Source organism: Pinus tabuliformis, chromosome Q (assembly GCF_031772625.1).
Source record: "Pinus tabuliformis cultivar Carrire ecotype Pingquan chromosome Q, CPIR1, whole genome shotgun sequence".
NCBI lineage: Eukaryota > Viridiplantae > Streptophyta > Pinopsida > Pinales > Pinaceae > Pinus > Pinus tabuliformis.
The window spans coordinates 148,823,768-148,846,664 of NC_142296.1; the positions used below are offsets into that span (position 1 = coordinate 148,823,768).

The 22,897-nt window shown below is 36.3% G+C and overlaps 1 protein-coding gene across 1 annotated transcript; it reads left to right on the forward strand.

Moving 5' to 3' along the window:
* Positions 1-21,066: 21,066 nt before the first annotated feature.
* On the forward strand, positions 21,067-22,639 carry LOC149218691 (caffeic acid 3-O-methyltransferase-like). The gene is made up of 3 exons (XM_089384117.1): positions 21,067-21,778; positions 21,864-21,928; positions 22,036-22,639. The coding sequence occupies exons 1-3, from the start codon at positions 21,082-21,084 to the stop codon at positions 22,333-22,335; spliced, it is 1,062 nt and encodes a 353-aa protein (XP_089240243.1). The 5' UTR covers positions 21,067-21,081; the 3' UTR covers positions 22,336-22,639.
* Positions 22,640-22,897: the final 258 nt, after the last annotated feature.

Sequence of the window (22,897 nt, forward strand, 5' to 3'; positions counted from 1 at the left end):
AAAAGTTTTTTTTAAGGAAGCTGAGGAGGAACATGAACCAACATATTTGGTGGCTCATCGATGCCAATGGCAATATCACCGTCCAGTTATGGCCTAAGACCTTTCTATGCTTTTTCTAGCCAATATAACCAACATCAATATTTTGGATCACCATGGAAAAGTCAATAATATCCTAGCACATCTTGGCAAACTCAATAGAAATCTTCATCGTCTTAGCCAAATAAACCATTCCCTAGACCTTCATGGAAAAATCAATAGAATTCTGGGCCGCCTTGGCAAAACCCACAACATTTTCCATATCCTCTTTAATGGGTGAATTAAGCTGCTCAAGGGCCAATATGGCCCCAGAATTGGTAACGCCCATTTGGTCTGATCAACCAATCATTAGGAGTGTTTCCTCAGTCACAACCATCACCACAACCACCACTCTAGTTACCCACAAACACTCCACCACCATTACGACCACAATTTCCCACACAACTGAATCCAAATCTAAATAATAGACCTATACAACTTTTAGAAATTGTTGATACTTCTGATTGATTTCTCCCTTCCCTAGAATGTAATGAAATTAAATTAAGATTAGGGTGGATAATTGCTATAGATAACTCTTCAATAAACCTAGAACAATCAAATAGTAAAAAACATAATAAAGGGCAGACCCAATCTGAAAAATCTTCAACTGTTGTAACTTATGGTGGATCAGAACCACTTGATGAACCTATCAAAGATCAAACAATAACTAAAGTTACAACTATTTCTCCATCATTCCTAGAAATATTTATCGTAAGAAAGTAACCAATATATCCTAAATTTTATTTTGATAAATGAATTCTTCTTCAGGATATTAACGACATGCCTATTTATGAAAAAACATCAGAGAACTATGTGTTAAAAGGCCTCGAAGAAAACCTAAGGATCTCCCTAATGTTCATGTGGTAGGAAAACTATCTAATCTAATTTTAGGAAAACTTACTTTTGTAAAATACTATGATCTTGGAGATCCCATAGTCACAACTCATGTGCATGGTGTTCGCTTTCCCAATACTTTGGTGGATATTGGATCCACCATTAATATCATATTAATTCTTAAATCCCACACTCTTCTTAGATTGGATATATTAAAATTGGTACCAATTATGTTGGTACTAGCTGACAGATTTGTAATTAAACGAGAGGGAGCTCTTGAAAATATCTAGTTTTTAATCCTAAAGACAAATCAGAAGGAAATCCTCTTATATTAGGCAATCCTTGGCTTGCCAGAGCTTATGCATATATTGGATGTCGAACTGGAAATATGACAACTGCCAAGGGAATTGCTTCAAAGAGTATCACTATTTACCCACCCACTAAACCTAGTATGGGAGTGGGAAATTTGATATGGTTTTCTCCTAATTATGAGAAAACTAATTTGTGTCTTGTCCTTACTGTTCGTTCTCAAATTGTCCCAGTAACTGAGGACAACCTAAGAACACATCATTGAGGATCCTAGATCTTCCTGGTCTAGGTGATAAGGTTTGGCCTCCCTTTCACCACATGACATAATCCCTGGTGATAATGTAAATTAAATAATTATTCAATTTAGGAAAATGAATAAGGCCATTTTATGGTTATAATGCGAAGAGGTACAAGGTGTGAAGGTCTAGGTGGGACAGACCTATACGACATTTGGCGAATGATATGAAAATGTAGCCTTCATTATACAACATGGAAACAACATTCTAGTAGAACTAAAATAATGGAAAAGAAATGGTTAGAGAGAAAAGAATATATATATATATATATATATATATATATATATATATATATTAGTTATGATTATCTCCCATTTATGGTAACCCATCATAGTGAGGTTTATCTATCAATTGTTAAAAGATTCCTTGATGTAAAGATTAAGATATGTTTTTCACCTGCGATCATTTAATTCTTTTAATCACATGATATAATCTTTCTATGTAATTGAAAGATTTTAGGTTAAGATGCATCAGACTGATTTTATAAGCATGTTACAGTCTCTTAATACTAAGCTAAACTATAATACAACACATTCATATCTATAATTTACTATTGTACATTGATTTTACAAGACCATTTGGCTAGCAATGTAAGCTTCTTTATGTCATACAAGAGAAATGTTGATAGTTTCATTTGCTTTCTCTTACCTGGAACATCATCGTCTCCACATGTTCAGTTGACACTAGGTTCCAATACAGTGATTTTTCTTTTGGGTTGGAGATCCATGAGGGGACTAAGTATTATATGCCGAATTAATTATGTACACATATTGCTCTTGCTACAGGAGAATTAGGCATTAAATGGTTTGCTTGCAAGTGGTTTGATATCCAAATTTACTGGAAGCAATATTCAAAGTGTGATATCCATATATTTTTTTTGACTTTTGGCGTATTCTAAGCATGGTTGAGCCTCCTTTTGAAGAACCTCGTTTGTTGAAGAAGTTAGAAAGCCAAAGGATCATGGAGTCAATTGATAATCCCTAAACACAAGGAGTAAGTTGATAATTGACATAAGAAATTAGTTCACAATTGAATAGGATCTAATAGTCAACATTTTTTCAATTGTCTAACACTTTATAAGACATTGATAACTAGGAGAGAGTTTTTTTCAACCTATTAGAACATAAATAAATATATAGTATGTAAATGAATATTAATTAAAACTAATAATTATTTTTACAAATATTATTAATTTAATCATTATCATGTATATATAGATATAAACCAAGTGACTTTTTTTATATATAGTATCAAAAAAATAGCCAATTGAATAAATTTAGCACCTAAAGCACCTAAAAAAATTCCATGTTGAGAACAAAATATGGAAATGAATATGAGCGAAACATCATCAGTATCTAAGATTCACGGGAATCAAAATCTAAAACGTAATTATATTCGTTTGTATGGTTTTTATGACTAAGAATATATGCATTACAGCTAGTAATATCCAAGCCAAAATTATGTTGTCATTATGGTTTTATGGTTTTGTTTTTGTTTTTTTGGTTCATATCGTTGTGCTGTTCTGTGTGCAGACCTCCCACTCAACGCTAAGAATGTAGTTGCCTAATAGGCATGAAATTAGATCTGATCCCTCAGCTTAGTGAGCTCACACTAAAATACTAGTCCCACAGAGCCGCTTGGCAGGACGGAAGCAAAGGAAGAAAGAAGAAATGAACAACGTTGTGTCACATTGCTTCATGTCATTCAATCTTCCAAGTGCAGTGACAAATTACAGTGAAAGGAAAATTAATGAATTCAATCCATCCTCCCGCAAAACGTGAAATATATGCACATTTTCCAAATCCAATTTCACCTTTCTAGTAAACATGTAATCGGTGGGTGAAGAAATTTTTCTATAAACTAAAATCAAAACATGATCAAAACTGCCGTCAACGAAATTTGTCCTCTCTCCACAAAGTCTATTTTGAAACCATCCAAGTTATTTTGGAAGTTTTTTAGTAGGTTTTTTGGGTTTAATTTCTCTAAAATCTGCTAGGAATTTATTGATATTACAAGATTGATGGGTAAACCCTTACATAATCGAAATATCCTAGGAATTTTTGAGAGTGTTGAACCTATATAGTCAAAAAAACCAGTTTAAATAATACAAATCAAAATTTCACCTCAAATTTTTCCACCTAATTCTAACAACGAAAAGTCAAAAAAACCATACTAAAAACAATTCCTAAAACAATAACTTACATAACCTTTATAAATCGCTGGGGCGGATGGCGTCCTTACATCTGTGTATGTCAGAGTTTTTTGGTAATCTGCACAGAAGAAGCTCTCCTCTAGTTTTTGTCCGATGCTTTTCTTATATGCATAATATATACAATCTGAAACTCCTTATACAGACTTAATATAACACAATATAACTTTTTCTTTCTGAAAAAAAACCTTTATAAATTACAATTATAGATGAAAAGTACTCAAATCAATATGATCCACCAAATATGTATTTAATGACTTCAAATCAAGTCCATTATTGAAAGGCTTTTTTAAATAATGATATAATTGACTTAAATGCCGTCTATGAAAAATGTTTTTTTTTTAAATGATATAATTGACTTATATGTATATAGATTGTGATTGTGAATAAAAAGTCCTCAAATTCATATGATCCATGAACTGCATCATGGATCAAGTCCATAATGAAACGCGTGTTGTCGGAAGACATTTTTAAAATAATAATGTAATTGAGTGCCTATAAATTGTCATTGTAAATGAAAAGTGAAATCCATATGATCCACAAAATATATGTTATTTGTCAAACGCTTGTTGTCCAGAAAGAGAGAGGAACCGAATCATCATTTATATCGGAAGAGCGATAGTTATCGATTGATGGTGCAGTGTGTAAAAGTTTTCTCAATGGTGATATAAATAATAATATTATAATTATATTGTTAAATGTAGTTCATATATGGAGGATTGTTTTATTTTTTATTTATTATAATTATATGGTTAATTATAATTACATCATTGAATCGTCATAAAGTAAAGTTATTTTTTTCTATTTTGAAGGGAGCATCTCTATAATGGTTCACGGGATTAGCAGGTGATATTATTAACTCATGGGATGCATTGAAACATGAATTTCTTACTAAATACTAAGATTATTAATGATCTAGACATTTAAAAGAAGAGGTATTTAAAATGACTTATAAACCAGATGAAACTTTAGAAGAATATTTAGAGAGCTTTTAGTAGAATCTACAAATATTACTTTATACTAATATTCCAAAAGAAGTATTAAAAACCACTTTAATTAGAGGAATGAAGGAAGAATGGCTGGAAATAATTAATCTATTATGGGGTAAGGAGAAATTTTGGAGGATGATTACGATGATATTATAAAACCATGTATCATATGTTATTGTGGAAGTGCAAGAGTTAGACATGGCTTATGTGATCTTCTAAGCATGATTAACAAGGCTGAAGGGGGAGGAGCCACTTGGGCGGAAATTGGTAATTTGTTAGAAGATTTGAAAATTGATATATTGAGCACACTAACTATAACTACATAGTTGGACATTTTAGAAGTGAAACAAAAATAGGCTGAAACAAAACAAGCTATGTGAATTTCTTGTCCTCATTGTGGACAAGAGCATAGCCATAAAGAATGTTTGTTAGATGCAATTTAATTCTCTGATATTTGTGTATAGCAACATTCCAACCACTATTTTTCATCTCTTCCAAGATAAAAAGTTGTTTTTAAGGAAGATGAGGAGGAACCTGAAGTGACATATTTGGTGGCCCAACGATGACAACGACACTATTGCCCTCCACCTATGGCGTAAGACCCTTCTATGTTTTTTCTAGCCAATATAGGCAACATCAATATTTTGGATCACCATGGAAAAGTCAATAATATCTTGGCACATTTTGGAATACTCAATAGAACTCTTCATCATCTTAGCCAAATCAACCATTCACTAAACCTTCATGGAAAAATCAATAGAATTTTGGGCAGCTTTGGAAAAACCCACAAATTTACATATCCTCTTTAATGGGTTCTGTTTTTACGCTCTGCTACTCCGTTTTGTTGTGGTGTGTGCAGTACTGTATACTGTTGAACAATCCCGTGAGATTTGCAGTATTTCATGAATTCCTTTGATTTGTATTCTCCTCCTTGATTAGATCGGAGAATTTTAATACTTTTTCCAAACTGTTTTTCCACCGGGGTTTTGAAATCTATAAAACATTGGAAAGTCTGACTTTTCTTGTTTAAAAAATAAACCCATGAATACTTAGTGCAGTCATCAGTAAACAACAAAAAATAGTATGCTCCCCCTGGCGACCTTGTCTACATGGGACCACATACATCAGTGTGCACTAGCTCTAAAATTCATGTTTGCCTCCTCCTATCATGCATAGGGAACTGTTCTCTGTGCATCTTTCCTAAGGCACAACCATCACAGTTTAACTGAATGTTACGAAACATGGGGAGACCTTCGACCATACCTTTCTTCTGTAACAACATGAGATCATGTATATTCAGATGACCAAACCTCTGATGCCAGAGTTGTTCAGCTGTCGACTCTCCTACAACCATGGCTTGCTTTGATATACTTTTTGCATCTAGTCTGTATAGGCTTCCAACTTGCATGCCTGTTGCAACAATTTCATTCCTGCAATCCTTTATCACACAATGAGTCTTGAAGAATTCGACATGCATATCTTGATCAGCTATCATGGATACAGATATCAGGTTTTTCTTTATTCCAGGTACATAAAAAACATTTGAAAGGTGACTAATCTTTCCATTTGGTAACTTAACTGAAATCACCCCATGACCTTTAATCTGATATCCATTATCATCCCCTAGATATATTTTTGATCCATTTATAATTTCTTCAAGACTATCAAAAAATTCCTTATTACCTGTCATGTGAGAGGATGCTCCGGGATCGACATACCAGATGTCATCTTCATTCGATGCTGAAAGGGCACAGTTGACTGTGAACAGTCGAAATTCATGACTGAAGTCTTTTTCTTCAACAAAATATCCTTTGTGTTTTGGATTTACCTGTCTCCTCCTTGCCTCATCAGTCTGCTTCTTATAATAACAATCTCTCTGTATATGACCCTTCTTTCCACAATAAAAGAATTTCTTTTCAGAATGATTTGCAAGCATACCTTTATGACAGTGATTTTTATGTGTTGTTCCTCCTTTCTGGACTGATTGCTGCTGTGACTGCTTCCCTTTAGATAGTCGTCGTTTTTCCACCAGCGCAAGATCGTCACTTTGGGGGTTCAGATTCAGGTTCTGCCGTCGTTCTTCCTCTTGCTGCGAGATCGTAGTGAGATCATCAAACGTGGGTGTTTTCTCCCTTGCCGAGACTCCAGTGATGAAGGTTTGGAAATCATCACGCATCCCATTCATTGTTATTGCAACAAGATCTTCATCATCCACCGCCACTCCAATGGCCCCCAATCCGTCTTTAACATCCTTAATTCGCGCAACAAATGTAGTAGCAGACTCCCTTTCGTCCATCCTCATTGAAAATAGCTTGCTTTTCAGAGCCAAAACTTTGTTTGCATTCTGGGTTTCATACGGACTTTTGATTTTCGTCCAAATCTCTGCGGACGTTTTACAGTCTCTGATGTGTGCATTGACATTGTATTTCACAGACATCTTCAACAGGACTTTGGCCTTGTTTTCTCGTTTTTCCCAGTCTTCCTTCTGTGTGGTTGCAGTCGGCTTCTGCTCATCGCCTGTCACTATAGTCCAAGAATTCGCACCTTCGAGCAAGGTCTAGATCTTAAACTTCCAATTCGTGAAGTTAGACCCGTTGAGTTTACCAGATTCGTTAAGGTAAGATTCCATCGTATTACTCATTGTGAATCTACTTAACAACAAAAAAAACAATACCTATCAGATGGATATGTCACCTCTGTCACCGATCTACAGTCTCTGGCACTCCCGCTCCAATGAGCAAATTCGGCGTTTTCAACACAGCCGAAACAATGATCTGATCACAATTGATCCGATCCACCTCTCTCGGATTGATCTACCACTTCGCTGATTCTGCTCTCCCTGCAGATCGCCAAACGAAGTCAAGGTTTCTTGCAGATCTCCTCTGGCGTTCTCCCGATCTGTCTCTCCCGGACGGATCTGCGACTCCACTGATCTGCACCATTTGCAAACAACCAAACGAAGTTCACACTATTCACAAATCCCCTTGGCGCTACCCTGAGCAAAAAATCCGCGCTAATTAAAATTCGGTGTAAGTGTCTTAATTGGCGCGACTTTCCCGGTAAAATCCCGCGCTAATCGGGCATTCTGGCGCTTTGGCATGATTTATCCCTTAAAATCCGCGCTAATCAGGCTTATGGCGCGACTGTCAGCGCAAAATCCGCGCTAATCTGCCTTTCCACTAAGAAAAAAAAAAAAATTCTGAGTCCGAGCCAGGTGTTCTGCAGTCCACTTGCTCAATTGAGCATAGAGCTCTCGTGTACACACAGCCACAAAGGCACTTCAAGCCACACAGGCTATTCCAGCCACACAGGCAATTCCGCCACACAGGTGACAAAAGATGAGGCTCACTCAAGCTGAGCTCTGATACCAAGATAAAATGTGAACAGAATTGAAAAGAAAGAGATGTAGCTCTCAGGTGTGGCCTGCACTTGGGGACTACACTCACAAAACTTGAGAGATCACTCTCGTCCACTCTATTCTCCAATCAATCAAAGATTACATCATTAAATACAATACTAGGAAATATGAAGTTGTACCCAAACCCCATAACTATAGGAACTAATCCTAAACTAGGGAGAAAGTTACAACAATGTAACTATTTTCTCCATTAATATCAAAATAATATTAATTATTCTCAACTTGCTAACAGTTTCATTTGCTTTCTCTGACCTGGAACATCATCGTCTCCACGTGTTTAGTTGACACCAGGTTCCAATACACCGATTTTCTTTTGGGCTGGAACATCATTGTCTCCACATGTTCAGTTGACAACATGTTCCAATACACCGATTTTTCTTTTCGGTTGGAGATCCATGAGTGGGCTAAGAAGTATTATATGTTGAATTAATTATGTACACATATTGCTCCTGCTGCAGGGGAATTACGCTTTAAATGTTTTGTTTGCAGCTGGCCTAATATCAAAATTTACTGGAAAGCAATATTCAAAGGGTGACGTCCATATCATATTTGGCTTTGGCGTATTCTAAGCACGGTTGAGCCTCCTGTTGAAGAACCTTGTCTGTCGATGAAGTTGGAAAACCAGAGGAGCATGGAGTTAGTTGATAAACCCTAAACACAAGTAAACCGAAGAAGTAGGTTGATAATTGACACAGGTAGTTGGTTCACAATTGAAGTAGGATCTAATGGTTAACCTTTTTTCAATCCTCTAACACTTCATCAAATGCTAAAAAACTGTACAGAATGGCAGCTAAGAAGAGTTTTTCTATAAACCAAAAAAAAATAATATATTAAAGCTTAAATATATATTACATCAAACTAAAACTAATAAATTTTTAACGAATATTATTAATTTAATCATTCTTTTATCTATATCTATATATATAATATGGTTAACCAAATGACTCTTTTCATATATAATATAAAAAAAATAACCGATTGACTAAAATTGCCGATATACGAAGTGAGGACGGAGTGTTCGGAAAGTCACTGCGCGCACGTGTTAGATATGACTAACGAGCTTGCAGCTGAGCGGACATTTAATGCCCCATGACACTCTCGTTAGCCCTTGCCTTGATAGAAAGCTTTCTCAAATCTGGATATAATTGACTATTCACTTACATGTATATAAATCGTCATTATTAAATGATGATATAATTGACTGTTTGACTTACATGTACATAAATTTATGGTCCATGAACTGCATTATTTAATGATCTAACCATTGTCAAACGCTTCTTGTCCGAAATCTTTTTTAAAATAATGATGTAATTGACTGCCTATAAGTTGTCATTGTAAAGGAAAAGTGAAATCCATATGATCCACAAAATATATATTATTTGTCAAACGCGGGTTGTCCAGAAAGAGAGAGGAACCGAATCATAATTAGTATCGGAGGAAAGATATATATTATTTATCAAACGCGTGTTGTGAAGAAAGAGAGAGGAACCGAATCATAATTAGTATCGGAGGAAAGATATATGTATTATTTGTCAAACGCGTGTTGTCCAGAAAGAGAGAGGAACCGAATTATAATTTGTATCGGAAGAGCGATAGTTACAGAGTGATGGTGCAGTGTGTAAAAGTTGTTTTAATTTTAAATAATATTATTTAATTATATTGTTAAACGTGGTTGATATATGTATAATTGTTTTATTTTATTTTTCAAATAATATTAGTATAATTATGTTAGTTAGGTATGATTGATATATGTAGAGTTGTTTTATTTTTGACTTTTAAATATTAACAAATTTCTCAAGATAATATATTTTCTATTTTTTATATATCAATAAATTTATGAAAATAACACCCATAAATATATATCAATAATATTTATTATTATTATATTAATTTTAAAAATCTAAAAATATTTTGACAATTTATTGATTCATTTGTTTTATCACTCAAAACAAAGTGAATATTAATTAAAAACAACACAAAATTAAATTTGTTTCTAAATCAGGAAAATATCTAGCAATCTATGTCATGAATTTAACATTAAGTTTTGAATTGCACTATGGAAAGAAAAAAATAAGATATAATATATAATACTTATATTCACTTTTTAACTCATGATTTGAATTTTCTTAAAATAATGTTTACTATTTTTAAGAATTTGTTTTATTTTTTGTTTATTCATATTTAGATATTTTAGGTCATTTTATTTTTATATATAATTACACATATAATTAAAAATTAAAAATTTAAAAAATTTAATTATTTTAAACTAATTAAAAATGAGTTTTTCAATTTATTTATATTATTTTTTTCTGTTTTTCTCACTCAGTCAAATACAGTTTTGTTTATAGCATTTTTCTTATATCTGTTAGAAGACCTATCTCTCTATTTAACTTACCGCTATGATCTGATTCATCATCTTGCCCTGATGATAAACCACACAAATTAGTTCAAAATGCATCAACCTAAATCTTACAATGTGATTTCTTCCGAAAATATTTCTAATATTCAAATATAAAATTACTAATCAAAATATCTGAAATACAGTTAATGAATCCAAAGATTTTATCTGCCATATACGTTTTATTGGAAACAAATATAAAGTTATAAATTATAGTTAATGAATTGGACAACGTTATGGGCCAAATATGTCTCATTTGAAACAAAGATAAAGAGGATGTTATCGGCCAAATATGTGTCATGGGAAACAATTATAAATTTATAAATTGTGATTAATGAATTGGAGGATGTTATTCGCCAGATATGTTTTATGAGTTAAAAATGAATAAATATTTAAAAAATTAATTATAAAACTATTTAAATATCAATTTTTTAAAATAATTATTGATTTTACATGTTTATAGATTAGTATTTTAAATTTTTATTAAAAATATAAATATAGAATTTTGTTAAATAAAAAACTATATAAATATTTAAAAGTTTTTATATTATTTATCAATTTTAAAATATTTCTGAAATTTAATAATCAAAACTCAATATTTAACTTTTTTCATTCATGAAATCTACGCTTGATATACACATGACCAACTAGTATCTGTACTTTTACTTTTTGAAATATGAATTAAAATTATATGAAAAATGAGTTCAACATAAATAAATTTGTAAATTCAATATCACAAAATGAAATGAAGTGAGGGATGTATTGTAATTGTTTAATGATGGATGCCTTGTTAAAAGGAAAAGGACCAAAAGATCATAGCCAAACATTTTGAACCTTCATATAATATATATAAAAAAATGATGGGATGAGTAGAACGTGAAACCCTATCATTTATTCTTCCACATACCTGATGGGAACGCTGTCATTTATTCATCCATTATAGCTAACACACTAGCAATTTCTAACATATCTGAACAGAAAAACGTTTCAAATATCAATTCATTTATTAAAATTTGTATAGTCAAGAGAGTAAGTTTGAAACTAAATTTTTTTAACTTTAATTATTGAATTATGTATAAGACTAAAAATATTCTCAAATTATCGTGGATTCATAATCCATTAGATACATATGTAATCCATTAGATACATATGGAGCTAACTTCTGTTAGGGTTTACAGGTTCCTGCTAGGATTCTGAGTAATCTGACACCGTAGGCCTCTACACCATCGACAACCCTAAGCTCGATTGCCACAGATTGCAGCGCTGATGAATGGGATGAATGCCATGACAGGGGGGGCAGAGATATCCCCTCCTACCGAAATGTAGTGAGTGGCGAAACAAGTGCGAAGGGCATGCAGAAGGACCATGGAAAAGGACCCCTTATCCTCAGAGCCCAATGGCATAATTTTTAAGTGTGGCGAGTGCCTTCCAAGGGCTAGTAAGAAGCCTTGTTTCGTCATACCCAGCAAAAACCTCAAAGACTACAGGAAATATATGAAATACCATGCAATGATCTCCAAATTTATAAGTCTTTGGCCAATAGAATAGGACCTGGTTTAGTGGATCCAGCATAAACGGAAACCAAAGGGCCACATTGAGCTAAAATTGGGGGCTACGGGATTCTTCACGATAATTTTCTCCAACCTGGAGGACAAGGAAAAGGTTTTTGATGGCGGCCTGTATTTCTTTAACAATGGAGGACTGTTTCTGAGACACTGGGATGAGTGTATAACCCAGATCTAGAAAAATTCATGGCGACTCCAGTATGGGTATGCCTCTTCGACCTTCTGATGGACTTTTGGGATCCAGACATCTTGGAAGGCATCGACAACTCCATAGGAGTTTTTGTGAAAATTGCAGACTCGACGAGAAGGGGAATATACACATCCTATGCAAGGATTTGGGTCTATATGAATATAACAGAACCCTTACCAGAATCAATCGAACTGGAATACCATGAGGAGGTTTGGCTGCAACCCATTGATTACAAGCACATCCCCTTTAAATGTCACAGATTCCATTAATATGGACATGTGTTCTGGGAATGCCCACTTAACCAGTCTAAGATCCAAGAGCCATCCAAAGCCAACAACTCGAGGAAAATGCAAGAAGGGGAGGAGGGCTTCTAGGAAGTCCAGAGGAGGAGGCGGAATTAAAAAAGCACCATACCTCGACCCACCACCGCCAAACAAAGTACCGCAAATCAATAACCGATATGATATCCTGCAGGAGGATGAGGAGGAGTAGACATGGGAAGTGCAAATGGAAGCACTAAGACTAGACAACCAGCCATCACCACAAAGGGATGGCACTAGCACCAAAAGAAAAGTTGAAGAGGAAATAACTAATAAGGAGGCCATGGAACAACTAATGGAACAAGCCAACATGGAAATCGATAGCCAAATAGAAGAGATAAGCAGTGAAGAGCAAGTCTTGCACATGATGTTGAGTGAATGGAGAAATTTGGATCAGTGTTTTATACCAAAGAATCAAAAGCGGCTCTACAAAGAAACATTCCAACAGTACAAAGAAAAATAGGGTATAGGGCATCAGTTCAATCAGAACAACTGGGATCTCAAATCTGTCAGGGGGGATCAGGGACCCCCAGGGAAAGGAGGGAAGCAATGAGGGTGAAAAACTTAAACGAGGTCATTCAAATGATAGGAGAAGTGTAGGTGAACTCTAGAAGGGTGTTGTCGTTGTTCGTGGTCTTCTGTCAACTCAGTAAATCGTCTAAATGATAATTACATCCTGGAATATTAGAGGCCTTAATAACAAACACAAATAACACTATTTGAAAGAGAGACTCAAGAAAGATGAGCCCCGTATCATGGTGATCCAAGAAACCAAGATCTCATAAGCTAAATCCAAAGACATCATAAAGACCTTAAAGCTGCATTATGAAGTTATATCCCACGATGCCATGGGCAGTGCAGACAGACTTGCTATCATGTGGAATCCTGCCGAAATCGTTTTTGAGCACTAGATAAGTTGGCCCAGAATCCTCTCAGGGAGATTTAAGAATATTGGATCTTGAGATTGGGCCTTACTAATAGGAGCCTATGAGCCTCATATTCCATGTGAAAAAAGGGTTTTCATAGAAAACCTCGAAAATATTAGAGGAGATTACTGAGATAACTTATGGATCGTCGAGGGAGATTTCAATATGATTATGTCCCTAGAGGAGAAAAAAGGGGGAATCAAAAGTTAGGATGCAGACAAGGAAAGGTTCAAGGACCTGATCACTGAGCTTCACTTAATTGACACGCCAACCAACAATGGAACTCACACCTGGAATAATAGAAGAGGGGGACCACATCAGATTGCATCTCGTCTAGATTGTTTCCTGGTATCGGAGTAGGTAGTCAGCCATGAAATATTAATGGAAGCTTCCATTCTTCTTGGGATGGGATCCAATCACTGGCCAATCTAGTTGGAAATTGACCTAAAAATAGGTCCCAAAAACCGACCCTTTAGATTTGCGTCCTTTTGGCTTAGAGATCCAAAGTTGATGCATAAAATCGAAAAATGTTGGAAGGAAAGCAAGGAACTTGAAAGAAAACATATGCACATGTTCTAATTGAAACGTAAGGAAATAAAAAGCAAGATTAAGAAATGGAACAAGGAAGAGTTCGAGAATATTATGTGAGACCAGCAGTAGTTGAGTAACAAGATGGAAAAGATCTAACAACAAATCATAAGCCAAGGCAGGGAAAAACACCTAGTTGAGGAAGAAGGAAGGATCATCAACCAGTTGGAAGAATGATGAAAACAGGAAGAGATCTTATGGAAACAAAAATCCATAACTAACTGGCTAAGAGAAGGGGAAAGAAACACCTGGTTCTTCCACAAAGTAATGAGCCAACACTGCCATCACAATACGATCTTCTCTTTAAAGGACGAGGCAGGGAACATATTAGTCCAGCATGAGGAAATGAAGGACCTGGTTGTGAACCATTTCCGCTCTCTTCTCTCAGAACCGACAAATGATAGGACATAGGAAATTCTAAGAATTAACCAAAACATTCCTCACCTAGTATCTAGAGACCAGAACTTGGGCCTTATGAGGATGGTATCCTTGGAGGAAGTGGAGGAGGTGGTTAAAGGAATGGAGAAGAATAAAGCCCTTGGGCCTAACGGATTCACATCGGAGTTCTTCCAAGCAGCTTGGAACTTCATTAGCAAAGACGTCCTGGAAGTGGTGGAGGATTCTAGACGCAACCAAAAGGTGTGTCCAAGCCTGAATGCTATGTTTATTGCTTTAATTCCTAAGCCAACCAAATTGGAGAATCCCCAAGGGTTTAAACTAATATCATTATGTAATTTTATCTATAAAATTATATCCACAGTCATTGTGAAGTGCCTCAAACCCCTGCTCCCTAACCTTATCTCCTTGAAACAAATTGGCTTTGTCGAGGGACGTTATATTTTGGATGGTTTCTTCACTTATCAAGAGGCATTCAACTCCTTAAAACATCTCAAAGTCCCGGGTATGATGATCAAGTCAGACTTATCCAAACCGCATGATCGTATTAGCTGTACCTTCCTTACCAACATCCTCAAATCTTATGGCTTTGACCAAAGATGGATCAACTCAATCCTTCCCATGGTGGCCTCTCCTATTTATTACATCCTCTTAAATGGCTCCCCAACTAGAAATTTCAACCCCTCTTGCGGTTTGAGACAAGGTGATTCTCTATCGTTGTTCCATTTCATCCTTGCAGCTAAAGGCCTAAGCAGGTACCTAAAAAGGAAGCCCAATCTCTGAAAATCCGAGGTCTTAAACTATGGGGAAATGACCTTCCGATCACACACCAACAGTTTGTTGATGACATTATGCTCTTTTGTCATCTATCATCGCATCAAAGAAATTCTCCACGACTTCATGGAAGCCTTGGGGACTTTGATCAACAATGACAAATTTTACATCTTCTTCTTAAATAATGTAAGGAATATTCAAATCTTCTTAGCCCATGTGTTAGGTTTTGGAGTTCCTATCATTGAACTCTTTAAAAACCTCATGTTGGAGCTCTCTCCTTAAGAAAATCCAAATGAAACTCAGTAATTGGAACTTCCATAATCTCAACTTGGCAGGCCGCACTGTACTCCTCAAGATCGTTCTCCAATCCATACCAATTTACCAATTATTAGGTATGGTTGGCCCTAAAACATCTTGCACCAAAATGTTTGAGACCTTCAAAAAATTCCTCTCGAGAGGGGCTCATCAGCTAAATAAATGGGCTCTGGTTTCATGGCCCAATGTATCTAACCACAAAATGGAAGGAGGATTGGGGCTTCGCGATACTCACACCTTGAACCAAGTTATGGGAGATAAAATTTGGTGGAGGTGGATAAGAGGAGGTGTTGATTTATGGAAACATATTTGGACCCGTAAATATGGTATGCCAACCTGCCCTGAAGATATCCTTAGGTTCAGTGACCCGCCCAAAGGATCGACATGGAACCTGGCAGCTCAAAACAGTGATCTTATCCATCAACACTTCTTTTGGGAAATTAAGAACAGGGCAACAACTTGATTCTGGCAAGATTCATGGTTGCAGAGAGGAAATACTTTTACCAGACATGACTTGAGTGATTTGTTCCTCTACGCCTCTTAAAGAAATTATCAAATAGTAAACCAGTATTGGAAAGAAGATTCAAGAACTCAGGAATGAAGAAGATCAAAAGTCCATGAGGATTGGCCAGAACCTTCGAATTCGGCCCAATGGATTCAGTTAGGTAAAGAACTGGAATCCAGAAGAATCACCAGACAGGAAGGACCAAACATTCTAAGATGGGGATACAACACAAGAGGCACCTATACCATGCAGGAGGCATACAAATTAAAAGCAGGATGGAGACAAGAGAACCAACAAACAATTTGGAAAAAGATATGGGAAATGGGGAGCAAAATGGTGGCTGAAAGTGGCATACTTCCTATGGCTGGTGTGCAGGGGTAGAATTTTAACATGGGATCAACTTCAAAAAAGAGGCTTCTACGGACCTTCATACTATATTCTTTGTGGAAGCCACACTGAGGATCTTGAGCACCTTCTAAATACATGTCAGTTTGCCACACAAAAATGGAACCAAGTAGAGGAACTCTTTGGCAGAATGGATCAAGATCCCCAAAGCATTAGAGAATCCATTATTTTGTGGTGCCAAGGCCTCTTCTTCAACCCTGTTCTCAACCGGGTCTGGAACTTAGTTCTAGGCTTTAGTCTATGGGCAATCTGGAAGGAGCGTGATCACAGGATCTTCAAGAACAGAGGACAGACTCAGGAGCTAGTTTCGAAATGGATAGTCCAAAACATCCGTGAAACTATCCTGGTAGAGAAATGGCTACAAGACAATTGGCAAGTAAAACCCTAAGAGGATAGAATTATTAAATTCTTAAAACTATTACTAACCATGATCGCCCCAGACTCTTGGAAACCGATCCCAAGCAGAGTGTATTCAGCTCAAATCTTCATCACCCCACCGGAGGGATTCATTAAATTAAGTTTTGATGAAGCCTCGAAAGGAAACTTAGGTCCTACGGGGTTGGATGGTCTCTTCTGGGATCACAGAGCGAGGGTCGGGATTATTTATGCGGACTAATGCAGACAGGCCAACAACAACAAAGAAGAATTTGCTGGTGCCCATAAAGGATTGATCCTAGTCATTAAACTAGGATACATAAAGCTAATAATGGAGGGAGACTCCTAATTTGTAATCAATACTCTTAAGAAACTAAGCTAGTGGACTAATTGGGATAAGATTAGTCACATTTGGAGAACCGACAGGCTGGTGCAAGAGATGGGGGATCTCATTTAGAACTTTGAATATGTAATCACAACACATGTAAGGAGGGAAGGTAATCGAGTTGCTAACTTTCTGGAAAATTGGGGCTGCTCACACCAAACCAAATCTCTAGAATTGATTTGGCCTCTTCAATTGAGGGAAGGTCATTTGGAAGCACTGAAGGAAATTCTTGACCAAGACAAGGTGAACAACTCATGCAGTCTACTAGTCCCTAAAAAGAATCCCCGATCGAGGTGTGTGCTAGACCCTCAGCGCAATCAAGGCAATTAATGGGGGGCACCTCGAAAGAGAAACCTGCCACCCTCCACATGCGTGGCATGGCTGGCAGGGTCACCTTAGGCAGATGGGAGAGCAATATGTACATGGGTTGCGACAGGGGAAATCAGTCTCGGTGTAAGTTATAGGATTGCATGTAGGGATCGGAAACTCAGATAGTGGACTTGACTCAAAGGAAGGTGGTGGACGGAGGTACCAGTTGTGGAGAAGGTAGGCACTGGTACGAACTCATCTGCCCATAGAACTATTTATTTGGTATGTATTTTGTTCCCTTCACCTTTCCTCCATGACGCGAGTTTCTTAGACATGCAATTTGGGTTGGCGTGGTATGAGACTGTGGGGTTTTGAGGGTCCGGGTCCTGCCCTGTTAGTGCTTGTGTCAGGTTGGGGGTTAAATTATAGGTACTGGCCTGGAAGCATATATGTTTTAGTGTAGTTCGGTATTTGGCTACCGCGATGGGGGATAATCATAGCTCGTCACCTTTTCTCTTCCATTAGGAAGAAAGGCAGCGGGATGCAAGAAGTGGATAGGGTGGGTCTATAGGGTTGCGGATTAGAAGGCATGAGGCCCGCTTGACTATGAGGCCCGCTTGACTATTGTATGAATGGATTCGTGAATTTATATATGATAATGGGTCTGGGCAAACTTCTGTGTTTGTAAACCCTGGCTTGCTCTTGAAAACTGTGGCCATGGCTCTGCATCTGAGCGGGGTTGACCCGGCTGGGAACTGGGCAAGTTTAACAAAGTTTTGGACCGTTGGTCGCTAGAACCCTGAGTGGAATTAGGATGAGGGGGTGAAGGGTAATTGGGGGCAAGGGGATTATGCTTTGAATGTGACTTCCTTGCAGTCTTGGGAGTGAAAATATTTGACTCACACCCACATGAAATGGTTTGTGTGGCGTCAAACCTATAATTATGAATACTGGTTGGAACCTCTGTTTGTTTCTAGAAATCATGTTAAACTTTGTTATGAAGCTCGGGAGACCAACACAAACCATATTTTGTTTTACAGGTGTCTTTTGGCCTCTAAACAGGTGAACATGTAAGCAATGGAACTCACCATTCGAGGAACTGGGGGCTTATACCACCCGCGAGCACCAAGTGTTACATCTCATCAAGCAATGAGACAGTCACCATCGTCTGTGTGGCCCCTCATGGTACCAGCCATGGTATTGTAACAAAGCCTATTTATAAGTTAATAACATCCATGGTAAAATGGGGTAAATATTTATGGTTAGGTATTTGTTATATTGTAAATATTAAGTTTTAATTTAAAAAATGTTAAAAAATTAAATTAAAATAAAATATTTTAAGTTTGAAATGACATATGGTTTTTGGACATGTGGTATTGATAAGCTATGGTATTGTAACAAAGCCTAAATTATTATGAAAATATTTTTTTTAGATGTACTCTAACTTATAGACAAAATGTCCTTTTTCACAACCATTTTTTTGGTCAGTTTTAATCAAAATCTAATAAAGAATTTTAAAAACTTCATTTTAAATTTTTTAATATACATAATTCCAATCCCCAAATGTTTTTTAGAGTGCCAAATCTATTTATATATTCAAAAATGTATTTAGAAAATCTTGAAATTATAGTGTCAAATTTTAGTAAAAAAATATTTCATTTATAAATTAAACTAAACCCTAACTATTTATATAATTTAAATCATAATTAAGTGTATTTTTTGCTTTAAATTATAATTAAATATCTTTTTATATAGTTTAGTTCATAATTAAATATCTTTTAGTGAATTTTTGAAGCCAACTACGACTCTTGTACTTCATGTCGTTTTCTATTACGACAGATAAATCAAGGCCATTAAAGCTTTAACGACATTTTCTTGACCTAGCAAATCGAGACACTCATACTTTTTCGACTCTCTTTTGACGTATCAAATACATAAATCAAGGCCATTAAAGCTTTAACGACATTTTCTTGACCTAGCAAATCGAGACACTCATACTTTTTCGACTCTCTTTTGACGTATCAAATACTTCATAGTGTTTTTGGTTTTACCCCATTGGGATATAGATATCTAATTGGGGAATTGTTTTTGCCTGGTTTAACGAAGAAGAGGAATTGTTTGAAAAGATGGAAATTTCAATCATATTTAAAAAAAATCTGGTAAAGATTTTTGTAAATCTAAGTTATAGTTGTTAAATTTTAGTTGGTATGATATAGTGATGATTTTCTTTGGGATATCTTATGGCCCTAAGATTTTGATTCAGATGCTTGCAAGGTTTCTGATCCTTGTTATATCTTATGTACTCTTTATATTGTCTCAATATAATTCTATGAAGATTTTTCTCTCTGAAAAAAAAACTTCAAAATTTTAGGTGTCCTAGACGTTTTTATAGTGTTGAATCTATTTCCACCATCAAAAACACATTCAAACACTGTGTCTATAAGATTTTTTGAAATATTTTTGCCCTAGAATTGGGCTACTTTTGGCCGTAGGCAATTCCTCGACTTCATTGTTTTTTAGTGTGATTTTTTGGACTTTGAAATTTTGATTTGTGTTATTTACACTGGTTTTTTGACTCTAAATATAGATTTAGCACTCTGAAACATTTTTAAATACTTTCATTACACTTATTACGCATCAAACTTGTGATTTCAATAAATTCCTACCAAATTTAAAAAAAATTAAACTTGGAAAACTTAAAAAAAAAAAAAAAAAAAAAATCACTGATTATCCTTTAATTTGAGACTTAAAAAAAAATTATATTTATATTTATATTTATATGTTATTCATTGGGTGCTCTCCGTTGCTGTAATCTCCATCCTGCCCATCTGCCACAAACCCAATCGTTGTCTTTGAGTAGTAGGTCGGAAGGTGTTTGGTGCTCTCCCAATATTGGTGCTCTCCCATGCTGTAATCTCCATCTGCCGCAAACCCAACAAGTCCTGTGAATGAAGAATAACTTTCTCAATCGTTGTCTTTGGTGCTCTCCCATGCTGTAATCTCCATCTGCCGCAAACCCAACAAGTCCTGTGAATGAAGAATAACTTTCTCAATCGTTGTCTTTGGTGCTCTCCCATGCTGTAATCTCCATCTGCCGCAAACCCAACAAGTCCTGTGAATGAAGAATAACTTTCTCAATCGTTGTCTTTGGTGCTCTCCCATGCTGTAATCTCCATCTGCCGCAAACCCAACAAGTCCTGTGAATGAAGAATAACTTTCTCAATCGTTGTCTTTGGTGCTCTCCCATGCTGTAATCTCCATCTGCCGCAAACCCAACAAGTCCTGGGAATGAAGAATAACTTTCTCAATCGTTGTCTTTGAGTAGTAGTTCGGAAGGAGTTTGCTTCCCAACAAGACATGATAAAAACCCCATCCCCCAAAATCTTTTCATTATTACAATTTTTTGCTTCTCCTCTCAGAATTTCAGCAGTAAACTTGCATATTCTAAATGGGATCAAGTTTTGAAAAATCAGAGATGAATTCGAAGATTGTGAACGAAGATGAATGGCTTTTGGGCATGGAGCTCGCAAATATTTCATGCCTTCGCGAATATTTCATGCCTTCTCATGGCGGTGAAGGCAGCAGTGGAACTCGATGTTCTCCAAATCATTACAAATGCCGGGAATGGCGTCCAACTCTCGCCCACACAAATCATTGCCCATATTCCCACGACGAACCCCGACGCTACCATTACTTTTGATCGGATCCTCAGAGTGCTCGCCAGCCATTCTGTTCTAAGCTGCACTGTGACCACGAACGCGAACGCGAAGGCCGAGAGGTTCTATGGTCTCACTCCTCTGTGCAAATATCTTGTCAAGAATGAGGATGGAGACTCTCTGGCTCCACTGGTGTTGATGCATCAGGATAAGGTGCCGATGGAGTCGTGGTATTATCTCAAGGACGCTGTTCTTGAAGGCTCCCAGCCATTCACCGAAGCCCATGGAATGAATGCGTTCGAGTACCTGGCCATCGACCCAAGATTCAACATGCTTTTCAACAGGGCTATGTCTGAGCCTTCTACCATGTTGATGAGCAAGATTCTGGATACTTACGAAGGTTTTAAGGAGGTTCAGGAATTGGTGGATGTGGGAGGAGGAGTTGGGTCGACTCTCAATCTCATAATCTCTAGGTATCCCCACATCTCAGGAATCAACTTCGACATGCCCCATGTGGTGGCCGATGCTCCTCACTATCCAGGTAAAGATGAATCCCTTTTTTTCAACCATTGAAATTAAAATGTTATGTCTGTGATTGTGAATATGGTTAATATGTGTTTGTTCAGCTGTGAAACATGTGGGTGGAGACATGTTTGATAGCGTACCAAGTGGCCAAGCTATCTTTATGAAGGTATTGCAATGGGTTTTTGCTGCTGGGTAGTTTCAACTTTCATATGGAAATCGAAATTTGACGTGGACAGGAACCTCACTATATCTATGGATGTTGTTTGATTGCAGTCGACTCTGCATGATTGGAGCGATGATCATTGCAGGAAGCTTTTGAAGAATTGTCATAAGGCGTTGCCAGAGAAAGGGAAGGTGATTGTGGTGGACACCATTCTCCCAGTGGCTGCAGAGACGTCTCCCCTTGCTCGACACGCATTTCATTTAGATTTGATGATGTTGACAAACTGTCCGGGGGGCAAAGAGCGGACAGAGCAAGAATTTCAAGAATTGGGGCATGCAGCAGGATTCGTAGGAGGTGTTAAGCCCATATGTTGTATCAATGGATTTTGGGTAATGGAATTCCACAAGTAATTCTGAGTGGATGTCACTTGGATTATTTTCAATCTCTGGTAAAGCAATGATCTGAATAAGATATCATATATATAAATCAGTCTGATAGTTAGTTAAGTCCCGACTATAATTATGGGTTACCAGTTCAGGTAACATGGGCCCGGCTGATCGGATTGTTGTTTGGTTTTCTAAATGCAGAGTAGTTTGAACATGTACAAACAATTGGTGGGTACATGGGAACATTTGGATTATTGATATTGAGATTTAAATTTGAACAACTTTATAGATGGTTGGTTATTCTTTGAATAATTATTTGGAAGTAAAGTATCTAGGTGTGTTATGAGTGTATTATAGGTTGTAATTGTGAGTTTATAGGTTATTATCTTTAGTTAATTAATTTTTATTTTTATTTTAAATTTAGATTATTAGAAATGTTTAATCTATAAGTTATATATGTAATATTTATTTCATCAATATAGGGTGATTTGTTTTGGTGTGTGAATTGTTTTTTTTTTTTTTTAAGTTAATTGGTATTAGTATCATATATTGAACAAGTTCATATTTATCTAGTTATCATAGAGGA

What these genes read in the sequence shown, in the direction of transcription:
- LOC149218691 (XM_089384117.1), top strand. Translation starts at nt 21,082, where the DNA reads ATGAATGGCTTTTGGGCATGGAGCTCGCAAATATTTCATGCCTTCGCG. An exon ending in CGATGCTCCTCACTATCCAG is followed by an intron (nt 21,779 to 21,863) that starts GTAAAGATGAAT and finishes GTGTTTGTTCAG; the next exon opens with CTGTGAAACATGTGGGTGGA. An exon ending in GCCAAGCTATCTTTATGAAG is followed by an intron (nt 21,929 to 22,035) that starts GTATTGCAATGG and finishes GTTTGATTGCAG; the next exon opens with TCGACTCTGCATGATTGGAG.